Genomic DNA, 19204 nt, shown 5'->3' on the forward strand with positions numbered 1-19204 from the left:
TGGATTTGAGTGCACATCCCCCTCCCTCCCCCCAACCCATACACACCCTTTCACGGTCACTGTCCCTCACCTTCTCTTTCTACCCCTCGTCTTCTTCCTTCTGCTCTAACGTTCTCTACTCAATGTCCCAGGAAACCCAGTCTAAACCCATCTCTGCATTGCTGGTCCTGTGCCTGACCTCTGAGTCATTAGGGAGTTCTAGGTCTAGTGACAAGCCAAAGGCTTGTCCAAGTACACATGGCCTATTTTCTCACCTCTTTGTACAGTCTTGTAGAAGTCACATATCCAAGAGAATGAACAGTCATTTTTTTTTTCCCATTCTCATTTCAAAAGCAAATTAGACTTTAGCCAATCTTGGTCTCTAGCCCTTACACAGGCGTCCTGTTGCAGACACACCCAGGTAACACATTCACCAATATTTCCTAAGCACCAAGGGTCCAGTTGCCACTGATGTTTTCAGCTCTTAACTCAGCCTGAAACCTTCCTGTTGTCTGCATTTTGGTTGCATTTCTTGTGCATGGAGATGCTTATCTTATTTCTGATCCTGGCCTATGTCTTTCCAATTTTCTTTTTATCTGTCTTATCTAAAAATATTGTGTATTTGGAACAGAAGGAGACCTCAAAGCCTGAACTCATAATGCTATCTTGCCTGGAGTCTCCTTTTCAATTTATTGTTTTCATCTGATACATATTTCTCAGCCAGTTATTAAAGGTAGCTCTCTCCTTAATTGAAATTGTTTTCACTGTTTTTCTTCTAAATTAGAATCCAGCCTTACAGTCTCTGGTGGCCTTACAACTGTCAGCTTGTGTGGCATGTTTATTCAGGAGCCATTTATCACTAAGAAAGGAGCTCCATGCCTTCTCTGGAACCACCCACTGAGCTCTTCTTTGCTCTCAGAGATACTGAGTTACAGAAAGCAAAGGGAAAGTAACTGTCCTGTGAGTTCAGAGCACTGACTGAATCCATTCAGAGAACTCACACCCTTTGCTCCAGGTTTTCTGTTGTATTTTATCTCTCAAGGATTCATCATAGAATGGGCACCTAGAACACAAACTCCCTGTATCTTTTATGTAGACACACACACACACACACACACACACACACAAACACACACACACACTCACACACACACATGCAGACACACAGAGAACTGCCTGTCTGTGAGAGAGAAAAACAGTAGAAGGGAACAATAGGAGAGGGGAGGGAAAGAGAGAGGGAGTAATTCTTATTACTCAGGAAATAGTTTTGCAATAAGTACACATCTTTCAAGTTATTCCAACAATTTACTCATTATTTGCTGGATAGTTTTTGGTTTTTTGTTGCTAGGTGAGAGTTCTTAGGTCTTCTAGTGGTTCACGACTATTCACTGTCAATATCTCTACCTCCTCTCCTTCCTCTTCAGTATCCACTCAGTTTCTTTGAATGTCCCATATGCACTCCAGCCACTTGGGCAGAGGAAAACCAAGTCCTCCTAAACACCCTACTCTATGCTGGTAGATACTTCCACCCTTTTACGTACCATTTTCCAGACTTTTTTTTTTTTTTTTTTTTTGCAATATAAGAGGTATCATTCTTAATCCTTGGATCAATAGAAGTTACCACAAGCCAAATGAACAAAGTAATCAACTTCCCCAAATTACATGCTTGATAGATCAAAGAGAAAGAGGAAACTTTTCATTGATCTTTCCAGCATGTTCCTCTTGCAAACCTGACTTTTGCCCTCCCCTTAAAGTTAATCACTATTTTCTCCATATAAACTTCTACTAAAAATAAGCTTTTATTTGTACTTCCCCTGCCTTTAGATTTTTGTCTCCTTTAAAGTCGACAGTAAATTCTTTGGTGCTAAAAGTAATGAGATAAATGGGATTAAGTAGCCATATGTTAATTGCCTACTCACTGAGAAATCATAGTGCAGCAAAATGTGGGTATGTAAGAAAATTTATTTTGGAGTATTCTTTAGCATGACACTTAGGGAAAGAATTCTAAGTTTTACCCACAAACACTAGGACACATTTCCACCTTTTTTTCTGATTGTATTAATTACTTGCTGACTTCATTGACCAAATTATCCTATTTGTTTTAGTCATGTGTACGTGAAAATTTATACACAATTGAGGACAAATTTTTCAAGCTTTGGAACTGCATATCTAATAAGTTAGAACATATATTCATCATCTCATGGTGGCTGAGTATATTGATAGGGCCAAAATTGATCTGAGACCCCTCCAAAAATTAACAGAATTCTAAAAAATAGGCATGTGGATGAAAAAAGACTATAAAACATATTAGGTTTTAACAACAGGACAAAAAGTCAGGTATGTAAATAACACACAAATGTCAAAGCAAGGACAAGTAACTCTTGCTGGTGAGCAGGCTATGTAGAAAGTGGCTTCCCAGTGGTTTTGTCAACTAGATTCCCCAGGACACAAATTTTGAGATGGAGATAGCATGTAGGAAATCAGTCAGGGAGCACTTTGGGGATGAAAAGGTAAGGAAGAGAAAGGAATGAAGCCAAGAATAGAGGAAGAAGTTAGGTACAAGACAGTCTTAATGAAGGAAGCCCACAGGACGCTCTGAGGCTCACAATGTACTGCAGAATGGCCACAAGTTGAAGCAGGGTGCTGGTCCTGGATGGCCCCAGGCTGACCTGTCATGACACTTATAACACCAGGAAGGGTTATAAACATGGGTACAGTTCTCATTCCTTTTCCAGGAAATCCCTGGGTCATGGATAGAGTTTATTCCAGGAGTGTCTCCTGTGTATGAATTTGCAGGGAGCTTGTTTCCACAGGCAATGAAGATCAGTGAAAAGGTAATGAGCAGGGATGAAATAGGATCAGATTAGCATTTTAGAAAGACCATTCCAGTAAAACTATGCATTGAAGACATGAGACTAGTTGAGAAAGTAGTTATCACATAGTCTACACACACCCTACAGATAATGCATGTGCTGTTTAGGCACACACACTCTATATAAATCTTTTCTGAAAGTTTTGAGGTATTATTTAGATATAGTGAAAAGCACATATTTTATTTTTTGGGGGGGAGACTGGTCTTGAGCAGGGGTTGATAATTTATAGGCCCCTGTCCAACCACCAGCATGAGTTTTATTAACAATTTTTACTGGAACACAGCCACACTGACTGACAGAATTAGGTACTTCTTATAGAGATGGCACGGCCTTCATAGCCGAAAATGTTCAGTTTTTCAAACTTTTACATAAAAAGATGTCTGCTCCTTGATTTAGAATTCCAAATAATGTCACCTCACGTGAGATGTGAGAAGCTGGGTGCCCTGTATTGGGAGTTCTACCTCCTATCCTTTGTTGACTGTAGTTGCACATTTCACTCCTCTTTCTGTTATAAACCCTCGAATTCAGTGTTAGTATTTTGCTTCAAACTCTCAATAGTTTTTTAAAAAATTAAAATCTCAAACAAGTATTTTATATTTACTGATCTTTTAACCATTTATTTCTTCTATTTTATCTTTACTGATATTCAACATTCATTTCTTCATGAAAATATGAGCTTGAATATAGTAAGAATTTCCCTGAAGCTGCAAATTTAACTTTCTTAAAATCCACAAGCACAGGTGATTAATTTCCACAGCTTTTCTCTTAAATATTATTATGTTATTTTTATTTTAAAAGGATATTGTTTTCTGGGTAAAAATTTTATGGAAAGATTTATTTATTTATTTATTTATTTTTTTAATCATGTCAGAGATGTGGCTTCCTTATTTTCTGGCTTGCATTGTTTCTTTTGAGAAGTTATTGCCCTTTGATGCTGTTAGTTTTTCTCTTTGACATTTTACTTTCAGCAAATGCTTATGAAATGAATTGGTGGTTTTTCTTGGTGTTTATACTGCCTAGAATTCAATGAACTTCTCAGATATTTGAATTTATATCTTTTAGCCATTGTGTCATCAAATAGATAAATTACATTTGTAAGCAAATATATAAAATACAAATATATATATAATTCAAACATATATATAATACAAATATCTGTATATGTATATATAAATACAAATATATATAAAAATACAAGTACACACAAATATATATAATATATATATATATATATATATATATATATATATATATATATAATATAGTTTTTGTGTGGTACTAGGGATTGAATCCAGGGGCACTTGACCATTGAGCAACATTCCCAGTTTTTTTTTAAATTTTTTATTTTGAGACAGGATCTCACTAAGTTATTCAGGGTCTCTCTAAGTTGCTGAGACTGGCTTGGAATTTGTGATTCTCCTGCTTCAGTCTCCCAAACCACTGGTATTATAGCTATGCACCACCATGTACAGCTGTATATAGCTATTTTTAAACCAATCTATAACCTTAAAATCTTAATCTGCTAATTTCATCATTTCTGTTATTTTAGAATCCATTTCCTTCATTGATTTTCCTCTGGTTATGAATCATATTTTTCTGCTTTTGCACAGGTCTAGCATTGTTTGTGTGTGTGTGTGTGTGTGTGTTTGTGTGTTTTCTAATTTTACACTGGATATTATGGTTGCCACGTTGTGTAGTTTCTAAACTTTCATGACCTTGCTTGATGGAGTGTAGAATTGTTTATGGAAGAAGTTAACTTCTTTGTGAATCAGAATCACCTTTTCCAGTAACCTTTGTTAGGGTATATCCAGAGTAGCCCTTGTTCTAAGACTCTGTTATCCTTGCTTCAAGGCATGACCTTTCAGGAATGTCTACTGAATGACTGGATGTTTGCTAAGGCCTCTCTCTATATATAGTTTGACATCAAATTTTCTAGCCCCATGCAATCTTTAGTGGTTCATTTCACAGCTCCTATAAGCTAGTCCTTTGGTGTCTTAGTCTGCAAACATACAGCAAAATATTGATTCAGAAACTTGACTTCACAGACTTCCATGATCCCTATGCAGTGTTCTAACTCTCTTTCTCAAAACAGCTGTCCACTCTCTTGGACTCTGTCCTACAATTTCCAGCTTCCTCGTCAGTGTTGAATTCTGATCTGTTTCCATTTTCATGACACTGCTGTACTCTGGGATCTGCTTCCCTGTACCATGATCTGGAAAGTGCACCATGCCAAATGCAAGGAGCCTGGTGGCTTTGCCTCATTAATCTTCACTCGTGGATCAGGGTCCTGCCCTCCCTGTGGTCCTGTCCTTAAGGACAGTATTATTTTAGAAAAAATATATTCTGTCAGTTTTGAAGTTGTTTAGAGAGTTATTCTATCAGAGTCAAAACAAAACATAAGCAATATAAACATTGTTAAATGAATGATGTATGTGTAATGAGTTATAAAATGATTTTTAATGAGAGTTCTCATAGAATAAATTATTTGGCCATCCTTTGAATTCCTTACTTAAACAATGATATGTATTATGTTGATATATCGTACATTGGAACATCCACTGAATATTTTTCTATCATTTCTGCCTGTTAGTAGCTGAACTCACCCCAGATTGTAATGCCTCTTAGCACTAAGTATTATTCAGTATCTTTTTTGTGTGTGAAGCTATAGTGGTAATATTAAGAATATTACTAAAAATTGAGTCTTTTTTGGTTCTAAGTTAGAGTCACTGTCTAATAAATATTCTTATATTCTTACTATTACCAATTGGTTATCCTATTTTACCAAAAGATGATTAATTTTATTCAATGTTTCAAATTATTTTTCTGGAAATATGGTAAAAAGAGTCAGTGGATTCTCTCTCTGAGGTGATATATACTGCCTGTTTCTCTTTCCTCTCACAAGATCAGGGGTCTAATGTAAGATTAGATCTCATTTTAAGAACTACAGTACTTACATTCTTTGAACTCTGAACTTCTTAAGGCAAAATGTATTTGAGAGTTGTGTATAATTGGTTTTTGTTTCATTTATAATTTACTAAAAGTTAAAACCTTTACATGAAAGAAAAGGAATTAGTTAACTTTTTTTTTTTCCTGGTGATTTTAGCAGAAGAGTTCGTGGTAAATTGATCAACCCTCAGCCAATTAGACTTTGACATGTACTAATAAGATCTAATTGAGGAATTATGAAGACATTTGCTCAGGAGAAAATGAGCACATAATTACACCATAAAGAGGTTAAAGAATCAATGTTACCCAGCTGGAAGACTATTAGTTGAAGTCCCAGTGGCATCTATAAAGGACACTTCATAATATATCTGCGAAATACAACACTGACAAGGCCAATTAAGATATGTAGAATAATCTGTTCCAATTGTACAAGTTCAACCTCAAATATTCATCTTTCCCTCTTGCCTCTACCCTCAGGTGCTGGAGGATGGTCTCCATCTGACAGTGACCATTACCAGTGGCTTCAGGTTGACTTTGGCAACCGGAAGCAGATCAGCGCCATTGCAACCCAAGGGAGATACAGCAGCTCCGACTGGGTGACCCAGTACCGAATGCTCTACAGTGACACGGGGAGAAACTGGAAACCCTACCATCAGGACGGGAATATCTGGGTGAGTCATTATCAGAAATGAGAAGAGGGAGACAGAATAGAGGTACCGGTATTTGAAAATGGGAGAGGACCCACAGGTTAACGTACTCCAGGCCCTCCATCTCTTGAGCTGTATGTAGCTTTATTCTTCCATTAGAACTATTGATAAACCAATTATTAAATATTTACTCATTATTTATGTATTTATTCTTGTGCATTGAAGAATTTCCTGAGACTGCAATTTTTTTTTTTTCCAATACTTAGCCATTGGTCTCATTGTACCACAATGGGTCTCAGTCTGTTATGTATTCAAATTACCTGAAGAGGTTTAAAAGTATGTGGATGTCAGTCATCCCCAGAACAAAAAGATCAGAATCACATCAGTGAAAAATATGATTCATGATATTGGTAACTTTTTGAGATAGAGACCTTTAATTAGAATAAAATATTAAAATCATGAGGAAAATAACTTAGAGAAACAGGAGCACTAGCAATTTACCCACACTATAATTGTACTTTATACCCTTATTACAGATCTATATTTATTCTCTTACTGTGATAGAAAAACAAGGTTTTATTCATGTACTCAGAAAAACCCTCAGTTAGATTGGAAAGTAGTATTTATTCAATCAATTATTTAGCACATTTGAATACATTATTTAATACTAAATTTTAAGGAATCTATTGTAGTTTAACTACTTCAAAAAAAGTTACAACGAAAAAGCCATTAATATTATAAGCAAAGAGAAGGACAAAGTGGAGGAGAAGGAAATATTCATGTTTTACATTTTACCCTTCACAGTATTAGATAGAGTACTGGGTACTTTCAACCTAATCAGGCCACTTTTGGGGAATTTATACTTTACAAGAATAAATTTATTTAAAAATGAATAAAAAGAACCCCTGGGTTTAGAATTCCAAGCATGGTTATCACTTCCTCAGCAGTGTCTAATAACAGTAACTATCATGTGAAATAAGGATACCTGGGAAATAATACCTGGGAAATAAAAGATGTGCCTGCCCAAATAATACTCCCTTGGAGCTGTAATTGTATAGCACAAACATGTGTGTATTGGAATATATAACTTATAGGAAACAAGTGTAACAAATGCTTCAGTGGAAAGTCATCTAACAATTATGATAATTCAGTGCCTCAGGCATAATTTATAGCAATGGGATTGTTCACCCAGGATAGACAATGGAATCATGTAAAGAGCTTTAAAACAGATGGTTGCTTATGTCCCAAACTCAGATTTGGATTTAATTGGCCTAACACGCAAAACAGGGAAAGGGGTTTGGGGATTTAAAAGTTCTCAAGGTTATTTTTTAACATTTTGCCAACATTGAGAACCATATTTCAGATTAGCTTCAGTCTGCAGGTAGATTGTGGGTAAAAACAATTTGTAGTGAAAACAAGTGGAATAGAAAATCAGAACTGACCTGCCTTGACACCTAGACAGAGAGCGAGGGACGGAGACTGACCAAGTGAGCAGTCAACTAAACAGCAGATCAGCTAACTGTGTGTGGATAATCAGGGCTGAGATCACACACTATCCAGTTAAGTAAGTACTCCTTATTTTCTGTCTTTCTTTCGAATCTAAGATCAAATTATGTGAAGAGCTGAAAGTCAGACTCCAAACTATCTTTCACATCTGTGTTTTTATAAAGTTTTCACCTGACAATTAAGAAATATTCATATCCTCTGCCCCCTGGATGTGTTAAACTGTAATGAAGATGGCTGCCAAAATGTAGCCACAGGGGATCTGTTCAGGTGCTTAACAGATTAGTCACAGTATGAAGTGAATGAGGAGAGACGAGTTAAAAGGGTGAAAGAAACTAAAATTGTCCAGGATGACATGGGCCTCCTGGTGCCGTTCAAAATACCAAAGCTGTCCTGCGGTGAAAATATCACAAGTTGTGAGTGTGGATGGGGTCTCCAGGGTTCTCAGGTATTTGTGAAGGTGATACAAGATATGTTTCTACAGTCTTCTACCTTTCTGTTTTCATTTTGTTTCATTCTTTCAAACCATATATGTTTTCATTAAAATTATCATGAAATTTTAAAAATCAAGTTTAAAATAAAATATAGATATTGTGAACCACATTTAAGTGTCAATAAGCGCGCCTCATGATGTCTCTAATCTTGACTGTTTTTTTAATGATATATGACAGAAATAATATGATCCTAATATGAAAAATAGTTCATTGCTTTGATGTATTCTAAAAGAGATCAAGTTCATTGACTTTTAAAAATTTGTGAGTACTTCAGAGCTTATGTCTTAACAAGCATTAAGTGATTAGAATTTAGCTTTTGCAATATCAACAAAAATAGTTTAGGCTTAAGTTTATTAAAAATGTTAATTCAATACTAGATTTTCTTTTAATCTGCTACTTCTTAACCTCATGTAATTTGGATTTAAAAGAAAATTCTAACCTCGATTAGATTAGATGGCTTTCGATGAACAACACCTTCTAAGATTTCAGAGTCAAAGGATTTCAAAGTTGATGTGTTTGAGATTGCCATTCCTAAAATGATTGATTACCTCAGAAGAATGTAAGATAATGTAAATTCAATCTCTTCAATATTTAACAAACGTCAGTGGCTATTCTTTATACAGTTGTTGAGAAAATAAATGACATGACTTCTTTTCAATAATATTTTTAAATGTCCATGGGGATATTCTATATTTTTATCATTAGATACTATATTAAAATATAAAATATTAAAATATGCAAAGACCAGAGTATTATGACAGTTTTATAAGACTTTAAAGTCATGAATCTTACATTGTGGAATGAAAATGGCTTTTGAATAGATTACTAACGAGTAGTTTATCTGAATATTTAATGGACAAATTGTAAGTTACTAAATGTTCCTAATTACTCAAACCTTCTACTACTCTTTGATAATACTGAGTATAAAAGAATCCTATATACTTTATTAATGATACCATTTCCTTCTATATAGAATTTCCTTTCAAATGTAAAAGAAATTTGTGGATTGATAAAACTCCCCCCCAGTCATTGAATTAATCTATACCACAAACTATGACTTATGTATTTCTCGGTAGTATTTTCAGGTTTCCTAAGTATAATGTGTGGGAGAGAAAATTATTCTGTATAAGCATTTCTTATCAAAAGTCCATTAGACATTACATTAAATAAGAATTCCAATAGATTTTTGCTAAGAAGGTGAATTCAGTTTTACTTGGTTTTGGAATGCAGGTATTTGGAAAAAAATAGAAAAAATGGATTATTAATAGTGAATACCTTATTCAAATGCCTCCGTTATTTTGCAGGACACTTACTACAAATTTGCCTATACTGTAATATGGACATAGTTATTCTTTTTGAATTATTTTCTTAATCATGAGAAAGTCCTTATATATTCCTAATCATTTTTTTTAAAAGAGCATTAATTCCTTTTGTTAATGGTGGATGCTAAGCAGGTATCAGATTAGGATTAGTTACCTTGTATCTACTAGTTAGAGTCCTGCGGGGAGAAATGTTTTACCACATTTGAATTATATAGTTTGATACTTACCAAAATAAGAACATAAAAGTTTATGTTATCTAATATATTCCAAAGAATATTTCTTTGCATGACCTGTTAAAAGTCTGGATTTTTGTTACATACAGGCTTTTTCTATCCATGTATACACATACATAAAGCTACATTGTTTTTAACAAATTAAAAATATTTCAAAAATCTTGAAGGCAAATATAACAATTAATAGATAAATATATTAAATGTTTTGTTTTCTGAATATCAAATTAATAGCTGGGATTATATACTCCACTATATTTTTAAATAAATATCCCACTAATCAAATTTGTTTGTCAAGTAGATGCCAATACATAAGATTGAAAGGTCTGAGCTGCATGTCTTGGTTCATTTATTTGTTTTGTAAACTTAGAAGATGTGATTTCTTTCTTTTGACCTGAAATCCCTAATCTAAGACATGGGAATAATAGCAACTGGACGATTTAGCTGAATATATAAGTAAAGATTATTTTGCAAACTATGAGGCTTTAGAAACACAAGTGCTGTCAATTATAGAAGCATTCTGTGAATCAAGTGTAGTGTGTCCTTTCAGTGAGAAGAGCCTACAATGATCACTGTCAGGTTTATTCATCACGCTACCTTTTCCCTCTCCTCATGCATGATTTGAAATACCTGACAGTATTGTTAATGAAGGACACATGACTTAAAATAGGAGGTAGACCACACAAATCTCTAGCATATTTTTCAAATTAACAAAGGGAAGTGCATGGCTAAATGCATCTGTAGGTAGGGCAATGCAGGCCGGGCCGGTGACTCATGATAGGGAGGCCCAGCTCTGGGCCAAGTGCCATTGCAATGCTTGTAACAAATTATTTGTTACCATAATGATGGCCCTGTGTGCAATGAGCCATGTAAGGGGACACTGTTCAAAATGAATACATTGTTCTGTGCTTTCTTTTTGGCCATTTGTTATAGCAGTTGCACTAATTTTCCAAACCACTCAAAAATCTGTTCCCATAATGTTGTGTTTTATAAATGTAAAACATGAAAACCTCTGTTTCACAGTTCAGTAGTATACAGAGATTCTCCAAAAAAGTCTGGAATTTTTTTTTCTGCAACTGAAACTAAGGGAGAAAGCCATCCCTGTTGCTTGATCGTGCATCGTCCATCACATGGTATCTTCCACTTCACTTAGCACACTAATACAATTCTCTTCACCAAGAGATGGGAACTACCTGTGCTTGTTTATGTATCCATGTGCCTGGTTTCTGCAATCAGATATTTGAGAAAGGACCAGACAGGCATATTCAAAGTAATTTTATAGATAGCTTATAGAGAAATAAAACACATCAAAATAATCTGCATTAAACACTTTCTAAAATGAGCTTTGATATAAATGGGGTGAAAAATCTTCAGGACTTGTATAGAAGAAAACAATTTCCAAGGTGAATTTTAAGTAAGTTTCTCATTTCTGTGAAATAGATTTTTCTGTTTACTCCCGCCTTTGACTGGGTGATATTTTTAAAGTCTCATGAATTTTAATAGGGTGAGTGGATATTCCAGATCTTTTTACATATACTATAATGCTTCTACTAGTGAATTGTGATCACCTTTCTAAATATGCATTTGTATTGTGAACATCTCGTTTTAAGGGGTCATGAGTTTTCTTCTTGTGTCAATTTGTGAGTCACTCAACATCCTTTATGGAACTATTACTTAAAACCATTCTAACAAATGTGGTTAAGTGTTTAATTTTCCCACAAAATTGGAAAATATAAATACCATTTTATTAATAATATTGAATACATTTTTGTCAAACATTATTTGATGAAGAAAAGTATACCACTCAATAATATTTCTAAAAGGTAGTCAAATAATAGTAAATATTTTTTTTTTTTAGATTTCAGTGTATTTTTCATATATGAGACAAAATAGGATATATGTTTTAATTTTGGGGGAGGAGTACTGGGATTGAACTCAGGGGCAGTTGACCACTGAGCCACATCCCTGGCTCTATTTTGTATTTTATTTAAGAGACAGGGTCTCCCAAGTTGCTTAGTACTCACTGTTGCTGAGGCTGGCTTTGATTGAACTCAACAATCCTCCTGTGTCAGCCTCCCTAGCCACTGGGAGTACAGGCATGCACCACCACACCCAGCTTATTTTAAGTTTTAAAGTCGACCAGATTGCTTGGAGACCTCTCTGAAAGAATTCTCATCAAGTAGGTTGATAATCTCCAGTGGTTTATTTTACATTGTTCTTAAATAATGGAGATGCTAATTTCTTTCTTTCATAAAGGAGATGTTAATTTACTTCTTTTCTTCTCTTTTTCTCTCTCTCTCTTTCTTTCTTTTTAATGAGGTCAAGGCTAGCTTTAGAAGATTCCAAGTAAATGCAGACTGATATAATGCCTTGGTAGAGGAAGACCTGCAAAATTTTAAATAAGATGACAATTTCCTTATTTAAGATGCATGTCTGTACTTTGCTTAAGTGATAACATAACACAGGCCAGACGACTAATAGTTGCTTATGGTAAAATTTGGAACCCAATGAACCATGCTTCTCATGTGGCTGCAGACTTGCAAAAGGCAGTGATAGTGTCCATTAATGCGTATATTCTGAAATCCGAACACCACCCAGGCCAGCCATTACAGTTTCAATCACACAGATCCGTGGGACTTTGGGTGGATATTTACTCTTTCTCTGCTAAATGTCCTCATCTGTGCAATGGAAATAATGACAGTACTAACTTTATTTACCACCACAGTGGTTGTTGATATTAAATTATTTATCCATGTAAAGAGATAAGAACCATGCCTGGCATATTTAATTATTTATTTATTATTTTATGATTACATTTTATAAATTTGGAATTTCCAGATTACATTGTTCCTAAAAATTCAAAACAGCCTGTTTCTTTCACTTTGCTTTGACTTTTCTCAGCTCCACATGAACATTGTATCACATCTGTGTTTATCATTCTAAAGTTATTAAGAAGTTATTTTTAAGTATATGTGGATATACTAAGTTAGTTTATGTCAATCAAATCATCATCCTATTGTCACAGTGAGTCCTGTACATTGACATAAAAATTTGTGTCCAAGCAATTTTTTATTCAGATATGTTTGCTGAACATCAGTGAAATTATGATCATGATGCTTTCATTAGATTTAGTCTCATCAATTCATTTTCATGGAAATCAAGGAAAACAAATATCCCATGTTTGTCCATAGTACTCCATATATTCTTGGGCTAATTAAAAAGGCAAGATAAGCAGACTCTAAAACAGGCTCATAATTATTAGCAAAAACCAAATATGCTGTTAGTCACATAAGTCAAAGGTTTGCAAATGGAGTGTGGAGTCCCCTCTGAAGTTTGCTACCTGGAAGCTTATTAGAAATGCAGTCTCAGAGGCCCACCCCAGACCTACAGAATCAGAATCTGCAATTTGACTGTATTCACAGGCGATTCATATATATGTCTTAAAGATAGAATGTATTGATTTCAGTATTTCCAGAGCTCTGATGAGAAAGAGAAATTAGAATTGGCCTCTGTGTCTCCAAACCAGAAGGTAAAATTAGACCTAGAATCTGCAGTGCAAATTATAAACAGTTTTATTATGAAAAGCAAATGAGCTTTGCTGGATGACACTCAAGGAGCACTACTATTGACAGAGGGCTGGAGATTAACAAACTAAATGACAAACACAGTACTTACTGTCTTCTGGGGTGAAAATACTAGTGATAATGTGTAGCTTACAGATGTACTGTTCAATTCTGTATTCTAATAGGTTAGAAGCACAGGTTACTTTGAAATGTGAAAAAAAAAAGATGCCTAGTTAGGAATGGCTGAGGGTTATATGGCCAACAATGTTTGCTGAGGTGCTAGGTATTGATGGCTAAGCAGATACGCAGTTGCCCTTTTGAGAGGAGGAGCAGGAAGTAATCCCAAACAGAGGGATCTTCCACTCAAATAGGTAGCAAGGAAGACTGGGACTCTAAAAAGAGCCACATTTTTTCTTGGCTTTATTACAAGCAAAAAATAAAATGCTGACCTTTTTAGAAAAGAAAATTTGGAATCATATCCATTCAATGAGTAATATTGAAATTATATGATGTAAACACCCTACTTTGGAAGAACATTGGTTGGCCTTTACATGGTCTTCCAGGGTGTGTGTTTTCATCTCTCTCTCTCAGCATGCAGAATTTACTGCTAAGCACATAATAGCTTTTTAAGAGCTTACAACTGAAGTGAAGCATCTCATTCTGAAGCAAGTGAGCTGAGGTAGGGAACCATAATATTATTTATATCTGAGTCTCAAATCCAGACAGAGGGACCCACCACTCAACATGGAACCCAATCCCTATTTGGTTCTATAATAAGAACCCTACAGTAATGACCACTTGCTCAATTTAACTAAATGAAAACAATCTTAAATGCATACATGGTAATTTTAGAACAAGATAGCCTGGGATCTAGAGCCTGGCTTACAATATCACAACCCTGCTCTAACACTTAACTATTGGCATCCCTTTGACCATGTTCATTAATCTTTTCTGGGCTTTAGTTACCTTCGCTTGAAAAAGGATATGATAATGCCTACATTGGGGGTGTGGGGTTGAGAATTAAATAAATTAATCAAAAATAAATTGCTGGGAACATGATCTATAAACATAGTTTCCTCTTCCTTCTGTTTTACTTTTCTCATTATTTATCAGTATCATTACTATTATACTGATGAATATTGGACACTACATTAAAATAATAAAAAGAACACAAGAAATTAGTTAATAGGTTTATTCTTGAGAATAATATATTCTAATTCTAAGGCCAGCAAAACCCATTATGATACCTTCAAACAAAAGCCTAGGTTGTCGCATCCAGGCTTCAGGTGCCCTGGCCAGTGGGATAACACCTGTTCCATGAGTCCACTCACGCTCACAATTTTACCAAGTATTAATTTAGTCAGTGTTGACTTTGAGAAAGAAATAATGAAATGTTAAAATGTCTTGGCAAATACATTTGATTTGCCTTGAGTTAAACTAGCTTGATTATACGCCGCATTGACATGATCATTCTCGCAAAAAACTGTTACATTGACAGTGGCTCAGTTACCATGGGGCCATCTTCCAGAGAGTAGAAAAGAAGTGAAACCCAGATTTCTGCTTCCAGGAAGATTACTTTGTTTCCAATTGAAAAGGATGTGTAAGATAGATACCCACTTTTATCCAATGAACTTCTTGTGTATTTTGATGAGGCAGTGAGTGGTTCTACACTAATTGCCATTTATATGGTTTATTATTGCATGAATGTGCAGCTTTAATGGCATCTATGAAAACTCCTGTGACTGAGCAAAGCAGTCCAGAAAACTCTACCTGTGCCAGTTAATAAGTAATAACAGCCAACCAAGATTCACTGTGGGGTTAGTAAATGTTTTATGTCTTTTATCTCATTTAATTTTCAAAACAGATAATATGTGATGCTGTCATTATTAGTAGTGGGGCCCCCCTCCCTTTTTGGCTGCAGATCAAAGATTCGAGATGGCAATAGTTTCCTGGAACACATGGTGAATTAACACTGGAGCTGGGTGACAGATGTGTTAAGGAACTCAAGTATGCCAATCATTTCACAATGTATACATATATCAAAGGAAAAAACAAGAGTTATAATATTGCATAAATATTACATTTCTAAAAAAAATAAATAAACAACCTCTCCAAAACAAACAGTGGAGCTGAGATTTGAAATCAAGGCCAGTGTGTTCTATACCATCACGACCTTCCTCAGGAGTTCCTGTTACCAGCCACAAGGAGCTTAGCAACAACCCAATTTGTTTTTCTTTAAAGATGTTCTGCCTTCACTGCAGAAACAAATGCAAAGCCTAGAAGTCTTTTGAGTGGGGCCGGGTTTGTGGCTCAGTGGTAGAGTGCTTGTCTTGCATGCATGGGGCACTGGGTTTGACCTTCAGCACCACCTAAATAAATAAAATAAGAGTATTATGCCCATCTACAACTACTTAAAAAAAGTTTTTTGAACATATAGTAGAATTTTTTTTTTTTGTGGTGCTGGGGATTGAACCCAGGGCCTTGTGCATGCAAGGCAAGCACTCTACCAACTGAGCTATATCCCCAGCACAGAATGATTTTTTTAATTAAGTTTATTCATAATACATCAAAACAAAATTGTATATATAATGGGGGTAATGTGATATTTTGATACATGTTTATAATATGTAACCTTTAAATCAAGTTAAACATATCACATTTTTACTGTATAGTACTGCACACATGTAAAATAATATTTTAAATGAAATCAAAATTTAAATGCAATTAGATCTTCAAAGTAAAGATAACAAGCTTTCCATTTTTTTTAACAGAGAAATGCATGCATGCGTGAGATTGTGATATCTAGGATGTGTTTCTTTTCTATCTTCTTATCAGTCATTCTGACTCTCAAGGATATTCAGTTTAAATATTGAGGCTTTAATATTTATACATATTTCATGTTTCTGCACTTTGGTAACCAAAATGAAGCTTTTATTTAAAATAAATAACAAAAATAAGAAAATACAAATTTTAAGGTGATGATGTTTAAAGTTGTCCAAAAGAGTGCTAGAAACTTTGCTTTGAACCCAGAATAGGAGCCTTAGGATTCCTGTGATTGCTGATTTCCTAACTACTATATTATGTATGTGCAGACTAATTTATAATAAAACAAGCATTATGACTTGTTGGATAACTCAAAATTTCCTATAATAAATCAGAAAAATTCCTATGTAAAAAAGAGGTAGAGATTAGTGGTTCTCAGACCCAGTACCAGTAACATCACGTGGGGAAGCTTTAAAAACCTGACGAGGCTGACTGCAGCCCAGCCCCATTAAGTCAGGACCTTGGATGTATCTGAGGTATTAAATCTCCCTATAGGATATATGCACCTAAGACTGATAACCCTGAGAACAGATTACACAAATCAAATTAATGACTATTAATAGAAAAGCCCTAAAGATCACAAAGTCATGATATGGGGAAAAAAACCCAACTTGATGTGGAAACTCTATTTTCTGTGCCCGGAGCTCTTATTGTCTTGTTTGTATCATTTCAAGCATTAAAAAAAATAAAACAAAAATGAGCAGCCTGTGTGCTATCTCCTGAGTATTTCACTTCAACTCACTCACTTTTCTCAAAGTCTTTGGTAGTACATACCGTCTTTCATAACTTTCAAATGTGAAAGTTAAGTCTCAGAACCTAATATCACAGAACCTAAAAGGCTGAAGATCTAGTTCTTAAGTTCTATTGGTGTTGCTGTTTTCAAGTGGAAACCACCATTCACCTATGCGCTAGTTTGCTAGGGCTGCCATAGCAATGTTCCCTGATATAGATGGCTGAAGTAAGAGCAATCTATTCTCTCACAGGTTGGGAGACCGGAAATCCACACTCAAGTTGCTGTCTGGGTTGGCTCCTTCTGAGGGCTGGAAGGAAATGAGCTGGTTCAGCCCCTGCCTGTGCTGCTTCTTTCCATGTATGTGTGTCTCGCCCTGACATGATATTCAACTTATAGAAACACCAGTCACATTGAATCAGGGAACCATCCACCCCAGTACAATCTCTTATTAACCAACTAAATAAGCAACAAGCCTATTTCCCAACAAGATAATGTTTTGAATTTCCAGGAATTGGGACTTGCTGCAGTCTGTCTGGGCACAAAATAACCGAGCCACCACACAGCCTTGTAGATTCAAACAGCAACTCTTTATTCCCGAACTCTCCGACACTCTACACACACTGCCTGGGAAATACACCACCTCCATCGGGCTCTGCATGCCAATTCTCCCAGAACACTCCGAGAACTCAACAGGAACTCCAAAGGAGGGGTTGTCTGAGGCAACCCCAGCAGGATCTGCCCTAATCCTGGAGCCGCCCTATTCCCAGCAGGATCCACCCTAAACACAGAGCCACCCTAATCCCTGAGCAGGGTCACCTTTCAACCCGAAATGCCATGTGTAATTCCTACTTGGCTATTGCTCTCAGCATCTCCCCCCTTCTGTTCAATTAAACAACAAGCAATGTGGCTTAGGGACCTTGCCTGTTAGGTTGTCCAATCCAACATATGGTCCTTACCCATCATCGGATGAGCTGACCTCTAGGCGTCAGCCTCCTGTCTTAGGTTGGTATCACTGCAATTGGATCATACCTGTCACTGACTACCGGTCCAGCATACAGCCATACTTGTGGATAGGCCTATGCACCAGTGGTGGGGGGGGGAGGTTCTTTGCCTCACCTCTATTGGCCCCCAAATTTAGCCTTGGTGCCAGTGAGGGGTTGAGGTTCTTTGCCTCACCTCTGTTGGCCCCCAAATTTTAGACCATCACTAGCAGAAGGGAGGAGGATACAGAAGTGCCACGACACCAAGCCAATTGATGGCTCCTTTGGAAAAATTGTACCACCGGTGACACCATCAGCAAAGATACCCCAGCACTACTACAATTTGCTGCACCAACAGATAGTTCACAATGCATACAAGTGATACATAGTCCAGGCAAGTTCTGCAAGCAGTTCAAAGTGGAGGAATCTATCAATATGTCCATTTCCTCTCAAAGTAAATCGACTCTTTGATTGAGCATCACTTGTTGAGTTATTATCATCTGAGACTTCTAATTGATGCATCAGTTTATACAGTTTGTTGTGGTCACTATCGAAGAAGCTGTAGTTTGGTTTTATCTTTGTCTTCACCGGCACTGGGATGAAGATAGGAATTCTGGCAATGATGCTAAAAAAAAAAAAAATATGTAACATTCCAAAAGTCACTAAGAAAACAATTTTCTGAACAATTTACATTATCCTGAACAGAATTATTAAATATAAGGAAAAGGAAAGGTGAAAGTAAACAAACACATCTATTAACCTCCTTAATTGTACACATATTAAAACAATCCTCAACAGCTGTTTACCCAATTTAAATTAAACCACTAAAATCACGTGAATAAAAAAATAATTCGGATCCACTTTTTCATGAGCGCTCCTCATATAAGATATATGGACATACGCACACACAGACATACAACACAAAACACAAGAGTGCACACAAACATACAACACATAAGACAATAGTAAAGACCTTGTAGCTTTACACAGGTGAAATCTCCATTGCAATGTTTACAAACTCCATAGTCAAAAAATAAAACTTATCAGAAAAACATTAACCTAGGTCTGCATGAGCTCAAAAAATAAAATAGAACTTTATAATGTGGGAAAA

The 19204-nt window shown here is 35.7% G+C and overlaps 1 protein-coding gene across 1 annotated transcript in view; it reads left to right on the forward strand.

Annotated features, from left to right (window-relative positions):
* Cntnap2 (contactin associated protein 2) overlaps positions 1 to 19204 on the forward strand; it is a 1898037-nt gene that overhangs the window by 624726 nt on the left and 1254107 nt on the right. Inside the window, exon 3 of the mRNA XM_005326627.5 lies at positions 6276 to 6469. Within this exon, the coding sequence (XP_005326684.2) occupies positions 6276 to 6469 (194 nt within the window). The remainder of the gene's footprint in view (positions 1 to 6275; positions 6470 to 19204) is intronic.

The sequence above is a fragment of the Ictidomys tridecemlineatus genome, chromosome 2 (genome assembly GCF_052094955.1).
Source record: "Ictidomys tridecemlineatus isolate mIctTri1 chromosome 2, mIctTri1.hap1, whole genome shotgun sequence".
NCBI classification, from domain to species: Eukaryota; Metazoa; Chordata; class Mammalia; order Rodentia; family Sciuridae; genus Ictidomys; species Ictidomys tridecemlineatus.